The sequence below is a fragment of the Elephantulus edwardii genome, unplaced genomic scaffold (genome assembly GCF_000299155.1).
Source record: "Elephantulus edwardii isolate Elephantulus edwardi_28Jun2011 unplaced genomic scaffold, EleEdw1.0 scaffold00039, whole genome shotgun sequence".
In the NCBI taxonomy this organism is placed as follows: domain Eukaryota; kingdom Metazoa; phylum Chordata; class Mammalia; order Macroscelidea; family Macroscelididae; genus Elephantulus; species Elephantulus edwardii.
Window position 1 is genome coordinate 8,971,154 of NW_006399789.1, and position 8,295 is coordinate 8,979,448.

The window sequence follows — 8,295 nt, forward strand, 5'->3', positions numbered from 1 at the left end:
GCTTTTTAAAATTTTTTGGTATTTCTGGGATTTTAAAAAAATATTTTACATTGGTTTACATACAAAGTTTATATACCTTGTGTTTCACGCTATCCTTCATTCACATTGTGTTTCATACAGTTGTTCTCATTCATGTTTTATAAAATCAATCTCAATTAAACCATGCCCATCATTGCTTCTCTTTTTCAGTTCTCCACTGGATATTACCCACTTCCTTTACCCACCCCCGACTCCCTCCACCCTTCAAATTGTGCGACCCCATGATTTCTCCCTTGCCCACCATCATCCCTCTGCTCTCATGTATTTCTCCCTGGATCCCCACACACATTGTAGTAGTTATCTTTTTTACAATAATGGTCCTATGGAGTATTTATCCTTATGAAACTGAGTTCACTCAGCATAATACCCTCCAGTCTCCCCCAAGTTATGTAGTAATTTTGTAAATCATTGCTCCTGCATGCTGCGTAGTATTCCATTGTGTGACTATACCAGTTTCTCAATCCATTTGATTATTTGAACATTTGGACTATTTTCATGTTCTTGTGATGGTGAATAATACTGCTATAAACATTGGTATACAAATCTCTGTTTATGTCTCCGTTCTAATTTTCTTGAGATATGTTCCTAGCTCTGGAATAGCTGAGTCATATGGAATTTCTATGTTCAGCTTTTTGAGGAAACACCAAACTGCCTCTAGAGTGGTTGTACCATTTTACAGTCCCACCAACAGTGTATGAGAGTTCTTATCTTTCTGCATCCTCTCCAACATTTATTGCTTTCTGCCCTGCTAAATAAACATTGCCAGTGCTACTGGAGTGAGATAGTATCTCATTGTGGATTTGATTTGCATCTCTCTTATTACTAGTGATTTAGAGTATTTCTTAATGTGTCTGTGGGTCATCCAAATATCTTCCTCTCTGAAAAATCTTTCCATGTCTTTTGCCCATTTTGTATGGGGTTATCAGTCTTTCTCCTGTGGAGGCTGTGTGGAATTCTGTAAGCTTTTGTTATGAGACCCTAGTCTGAGATTGTATTGCCAGTTGCATTTTTCCCGTCAGTAGGTTTTTCTTTTCAACCTACTGGAAAAAAGTTCTTGACGCACAAAGGAATTTAATCTTTAGAAGGTCTCATTCCTGGCTATATTTGTTGGCCTCTCTATACCATTGGTGAGGCCTTCAAAGCTTGGTCCCAATTTTTTCTCTTATGATATTTATGGTTTTGGGTTTTACCCTTAGGTCTCTGATCTATCTTGAGGTGATTTTTGTGTGATTTTTGAGGCAGGTAGCAGTGCAGTTTTGTCAGCATCATTTTTTGGAAACCGCTTTCTTAAAGGGAGCTCTTGTGGCCTTAGTGAGAAGAAGTTGTGTGCTGGCAACCCAAAGGCAGGCAGTTTGGACCCGCCAGGTGCACCTCCAGAGAAAGATAAACCACCTCCCTTCCTCTTGGGCACTTTTGAGCCTCCAAAATTCAACTCACTGGAGGGTCAGCTGTGAGTTAGTTGGACTTGAAGGCATGCAACAGCAGCTTTTATAAGGGACCCCTGGGTGGGAGTCCTATGGGAATGGTGCTGCCAACCTAAAGGTGGCCCATCTTTGGCAGTTCGAGTCAGCCAGTGGCTCTACAGGGGAAAGGCGAGCACTCTCCTCTCATGTGATTTACCGCCTTGGGAACCCAGTGGATGGTCGACTAGGACTCATTTCCAGCCCAGTGGCTGGGAGTGAGTGACTGGCTCTCTTCAATGTGTAACACAGGTCACACGTGTAAAATAGTTTCTTTTTGTCTGTAGATTAGCGGCAAGAAAATTCGTAGGGGCTGCAAATTATCGCGAGAAGATCCATAGTACTTTGACTCCATGTGGGACATTTCTTTTTGCTGGAAGTGAGGATGGTATGGTGTATGTTTGGAACCCAGAAACAGGTAAGTAATAAAAAAGTTGTTGTGCGTTTTATGTTTGTTTTTTGAAGAAGTGTGAAAACTCATGCTTTTTTGAATAATATTCAAGGAAATACTAGGTTCAGATTTTCATTTGTATGTCTTGAGATTCTTGAACCAATAAGTAAAACTTCATTGCAGCCTAAGCTAAGCTTATACTATGTTCTGATCTTTATTGTTTTACTGTTTTCAGAGGTTTAGAATTCACATAATAATCACAGTTTACCCATTCCTTACCTCTAATGAGATATTGTTAATTCTAGAAAAGTATTTCATGAGGACTCTATATCAGAATACAAAATACTATAGAGTGAAACAGGAATGTAGCAAAGTGTAGAAATGATTAAGCACCTATTATTTATTTTAATTAGAAAAAGAAGCATTCATTTCAAATGTGCCTAAAACTCAAATAACAATTTATCTGAACTACTACAATTGTTTTCTTCTAAATAAAATAGGCCTTAACATTTTTATCTTATTTATTTGTGCTTTATCTTTGTTTTTATATGAAAAGCTAAAACTACATGAACATTTTCTAAGTAAGAGATTGAAACAATTTTATTAAATTCTCTTAAAAAGTTTTTAAGGAGTGATCAGTATTTATTTCAGCCTTGTTTATACTCTTGACCTTTCCGTAGGCTTTTTGACTACTTAGGGTTTTTGTCTGTATAATTCAGAAGTATTAAGTCTCTGTGCCTTCAATAAATGAGTCTAATTTTCTGACTTTGTTGTGATCATCCCACTGATATTCATAGGTTTCATAGACCCATAATCCTCTGCTTTTGGCCTCGTTAGCCATTCAGAAGCATTGCTATCTTTCAAACAGATATCTCACACAGTCTGGGTAGAAAATAATAATTAATCTCTCACAGAAACCAACAAAACCAGAGAATTTGTTCAGGTTTTGAATCCTGTAATTCCTCCCCTTGTTCCGGGCAGAGTTCTTTCTCAGAGCTTGCTGACCTTTGTCAGAACTCACAGAGTCAGGTCAGCCCTCTACATCTTACTGAACTCTTTGTCTCTATCTTGTACTTTGAAAATGTTATTGATGATGTTACACTGAGAAATGTAGAGAGAGGTTTCTGTGAAATAGAAATTTTAATACCAAAACCAATCCCACTACCACTGAGTTGATTCTGACTTGTAGCAACCCTGCATTGAAGTTCCGAGTCTGCAAATCTTTATAAGAAGAAAGTATCAATTTTCTCCTGTGGAGCAGCTGACTTGTTCTGACTTGTAGAGCTTTCGGTTGACAGCTTGATTAAGTTTTGTCCTATGCTATTAGGGTTTCTTAATTTTAATATAATGGCACTCAAATATTTATTAAGTATTTGAAGTTTTTATTGTTCATGTGAGCTTCATCATAACATACTACAAATATTTCTTTATAAATAATAAAATAACTATAATGAGAAATACCAAAACCAGTATAAATTATTGAATCTCTTTTCTCTTTAGGAGAACAAGTCGCGATGTATTCTGATCTTCCATTCAAGTCACCTATTCGAGACATCTCTTATCACCCACTTGAACATATGGTGGCATTTTGTGCATTTGGGCAGAATGAGCCAATCCTTCTTTATATTTATGATTTCCATGGTAAGTCTACTACCTAATAAGTAAATATTTAGACTAATTTTTATGTTTAGACTGAACTAAGAATCATGGAATCTTTGAAAGCTACCATCCATTGTGTTAAAAAAGTTTCCTTGAATATGTTTGAATCACTGACCAGAGTAAATTGTTGTGCTATGACATTTTGCTTTAGCAGGATGGGTATTGTTTTTTTTCTCCTATTTTTATTGGGATACTGTGAAAATATCTTTAGTTGAATTAATTACCCAGCATCAGCACTAGTTGGGGTTGTATGTATGTGCACGCACATACTGCAATAATTGTTGCTCTGTTTCGTCGAGTCAGAACAAAGTCATAGCTGAGATGCTTACTATTATTGAATTTAAATTTAGGCTGAATTATACATAATGATTGTGCTCCTGTGTTGGACTGTAGAAATATAGCCTTCAGTTTCTTTGTAAATATATGTAAATAATTAAAATACAACCAAAATTTATTTGGAAACATGTTGGTAGTGCAGTGTTTAATTCATTCCGGTACTGACCAGATCAGCAGTTTGAACCAGCCAGCTACTTCTCAGGAGAAAGATGAGGAAGTTTGTCTTCGAAAAGATTTTTAGCTTTAGAAAGCCTAGAGGGTCTGTGTGAGTTGGAATTAACTTGGTGGACATGGATTTGGTTTGGATTTAACGAATTTATTTTTTTTTAAATTTAAAATAAGGTTTTAACTTTATACTGGTTTATTTACTTACGAGGTTCATATACATTGTTTTTCACAGCAGATCTTTCCCATTTCCTTTACCCACCCCTTCTTGACTCATCAGATTGTATGACCCTATGATTAACAACCCCCATCCTCACTCCTCTGCTCCCCACCCTTCCTCACCTTGGATCCACATATATGTTCTGCAATAATAGTCTTATACCGTATTTGTCCTGTGGGACTGAGTTAGTTCACGTAGCCCAATGCTCTTCAGTTAGGTAATTATACACACAATAATTGCTCCTGCGTGTTGTATAGTATTCATTATGTGAATGAATCATAATTTCTCAATCCATTCGATTGTGTTTGGACTTAGGGGCTGTTTCTGTGTTCTTGCTATGGTGAATAATGCTGCTATGAACATTGGAGTACAAGTCTTCAGTTGTGTCCCTGTTCTCATTTTCTCAGGATATATTCTAACCAGTGGAATAGCTTGGTTATATGGAATTTCTATATTCAGCTTTTTGAGGAAGTGCCAAACTGCCCTCCAGAGTGGTTGTACCATTTTACAATCTCACCAACAAAATATAAGAGTTCCTATCTTGCCATATCCTCTCCAACATTTGTTACTTGATGTCCTGTGAAACTTTGCCACTGCTACTCGTGTGAAGTGGCATCTCATTGTGGTTTTGATTTGCATTTCTCATAATGCCAGTTATTTTGAACATTTCTTCATGTATCTGTTGGCCATCTAAATTTATTCCTCTATGAAACGTCTTTCTGTGCCTTTTGCCCATTTTGTAATTATGTGATCAGTCTTTTTCTTGTGGAGGACCTGTAGGATTCTGTAAACTTTTGATATGGGACCCTTATCTGAAATGGTATTTGCCAAATGCTTTTTCCTGGTCAGTAGGTTTTCTTTTCACTCTGTAAAAAAGTTTAAGATCTTCACAGGAATTATCTGTAGAAGGTCCCATTCATCAATTTTATCCTCTCCAGGTTGAACATTTCTGGCTGTATTTGGCAGTCTCTTTATACCTTAGACTAAACCATCTAAGCTTGATCCCAGTTTGTCTCTCATATACTTTATGGTTTTGTACTTTTCTCCCAGGTTTCTGATCCACCTTGAGTTGATTTTTGTGTATGGTATAAGGTATGGATCCTGTTTCAGATTTAGGTAAATTTAAAAAGCTCTTTTTTTAAAAAAAAATAGAAGCTGGTGGAACCCCCAAGATTCTAGTCTGTAGTCACACTTCAATCTGGAAACAAAACTCATTGTCATGGCTTAACTTTCAGCCAAAATGGAAGGCTTTTAAGATGGGTAGTAAGTAGTTTTAGGGAAGTACCTACAACCATTTAAAGTCAAAATAGCATTTTCAGGATAAAGCCTGAAGGTAAAAAGCAGTGACATAGAAGGATTAGTGGCATTAAGAATGAGCACAAAAAAAAAAAAAAGAGAACACTGAGAGGAATTAATTTGTACAATGCATATTCACATTTTTAGAGCACGTTTACTAATGATAGATGTGTCAGGTAACACAGTACCATTTGCTATTACAAGCAAACGTTAATAAAAATAAGCCTTGACTGATCATGGGAACCAATGAATGGATTTCACAAATGATCCAAGGTCCAAAGCTGATGTCTAGTTCAAACATGTATCATGAAACAATTCACTCTTTGTACTCACCCTAAATCTTCAAATAAAGGAAAAGAGTTACATGTAAGGGCTTTAGAATTGGGCCTGTTCTACAGGAAATAGACAACACAGTTATTTCCTCAGACTCTTTAGAGGTTAGAGATTATTTCACAATGATTTTCTTTCAGACTCTTCATTTGATATTTATGCTTTTGAAATTTTCACTAATACAGGTTAAAATTCCAGTCTTTCTGTTTTGTTATTTCTTTTTCCTCCAGCAGTTAACTTTTGTCATTGACAGAGGATTTCTTTGGTTAAATCAACCCAAGAGAGTGAAGTTTGCAAATTTTGGCTTTAAAATAGCAGGCATTGAGTCTTAGAAGTCTATCCTAGAAGAGTAATAGAAAGAGAAAAGTGTTCAGAGTCTAAGACATGGGTTTTAGGCTCAGTTTTGTTTTACTTCAGTGACTTTTTATAAGCCACTTGTCCTTTTTTATACTTTATATCTTTATATGTGAAATGGCACTGCTAATAATATTGTCCTACCTAAAACATAGTATACGAGAGTAGCTGTAAATGTACTTGATAAATTGATAATTAAAAACACTCAATGCTCGTCAGACTCGTTGTTGTCCAGTCAGAACCAACTCAAAACTGCCCCTTCAGCTGATTTTCAGAGTTAGTAAACCACACAGGAAATTTCTCATCTTTCTCTCATGGAGCCGCTAGTAGATTAATAACAGGTTGCTTAGTGGTAAAATGTTGCTTTGCCACCCCAAAGGCACAAGGGTCAAATCCAGCTGCTTCATGGAAAAATATGGGCATTCATTTCTGATTTAACTGTACATAACAACATATTAATGCAGGGAGCTCAGGTGGCATAGTGGGTAACCAGTTGCACTGCTAACCAGAGGTTTCGAAGTTCAAATCCACTACCTGCTCTTTGAAAGATAGACAGTCTCCAGTCAAAAATTTATGGCCTTGGGAACCTGGTAGTGGGTCACTATGAGTAAAGAAGGAGAAGATGGCATCGGCGTTGGAGGAAGAATCCTCAGTGAACTCCTGTTATGGAGATGATATGGCCTTGCTTGCTGAAAGTGAAGAGGACCTGAAGCGCTTGCTAAAGAAGATCAAAGACTACAGCCTTTAATACGGATTACATATCAACATCAAAGCAAAAGTCCTAACCACTGGACTGTGAGGCAACATATTGATAGATGGAGAAAAGATTGAAATGATCAATTATTTCATCTTACTTAGATCCACAGTGAATCAACACTTCTGTTACCAGCAATCAGGAGATGCCATGCACTGGGGAAGTGTGCAGTCAGGGACTTTTCCAAATTGCTGAAGAGCAGAAAGAAGAATTTGAGCACTAAGATGCACCTAATTCAGGCCCTGGCCTTTCCCATCACTTGCTGTGCATCTGAGAGCTGGACAGTTAGTAAGGCTGACAGAAGAATTATTGATGTCTTTGAGCTGTGGTGTTGGAGAAGGGTGCTAAATATCCCACGGACTGCCAAAAGAACAAGCAGATACGTCTTGGAGAAAGTGCAACCAGAGTGCTCCTTGAAGGCTTCATCCCACATTATTTGTGCATGTTGTTAGGAAAGGCCCTTCTTGGAGAGGGATGTCATGCTTGGAAAAGTGGAGAGTCAGAAAGAGAGAAGACCCTCAGCCGGATGGATTGACACAGTGACTGCAGCAGTGGGCTCAAGTCTGAAATAATAAGGGTGGCACAGGATAGGATGGGATTCAGACCTGTTGTTCCTAGGGTCATTATGAATCATACTCAGTTTGATGGCATCTATCAACAATGTGAATTTTTAATCTGACTCGACTTGCCCAGGCAGCAGGAAATTTCGAGGGGTTTTGATTATCATTATTGTAACAGATGAGATCTGGTGCTATGTAGTGCTTTACTCAGTTACAATTCAAGTCTACTAGTTGTTCCTCAGGAGAAAGATGGAGTTTTCTCCCATAAATATTTACAGCCTTCAGAACCCAGCATCACTATGAGCCGCAATCTATTTGACAGCAATCAGTTTGGTTTGGTTTTGCTTTATATTTAAATAAAACACAGTGGAAGGTAAAATGGTATCACTGTGCTCGTCCCCCCATACACACTTGGTTATATGTTGCTCTGTTATGGGCCATTGAGTCGTTTGCAATTCATAGTGACCCTATGTACAAGAGCTCTAAAGGCTGTTCTATCCTGTACCAACCTAGCCATCTCAAATGCACTTATTCCCACCATTCCAGTCACAAAATCGATAAAACTCATCAAAAGTCTTCTTCTCCTTTGCTGCCCCTCCACTCTGCCAAACAAGATGTCCCTCTCCAAAGACCAGTCAGTCCCTCCTTGCAACATGCCCGAAGTATGTCAGATGAAGCTTCAGAATCCTTGACTCCAAGGAGCAATCCGGCGTCACCTGCTCTAGGACAAA

The 8,295-nt window shown here is 37.8% G+C and overlaps 1 protein-coding gene across 1 annotated transcript in view; it reads left to right on the forward strand.

Moving 5' to 3' along the window:
* Nucleotides 1-8,295, forward strand: part of AHI1 (Abelson helper integration site 1) — a 202,890-nt gene that overhangs the window by 64,600 nt on the left and 129,995 nt on the right. Inside the window, exons 15-16 of the mRNA XM_006885009.1 lie at nucleotides 1,787-1,917; nucleotides 3,391-3,531. Coding sequence (XP_006885071.1) covers nucleotides 1,787-1,917; nucleotides 3,391-3,531 — 272 coding nt within the window. The remainder of the gene's footprint in view (nucleotides 1-1,786; nucleotides 1,918-3,390; nucleotides 3,532-8,295) is intronic.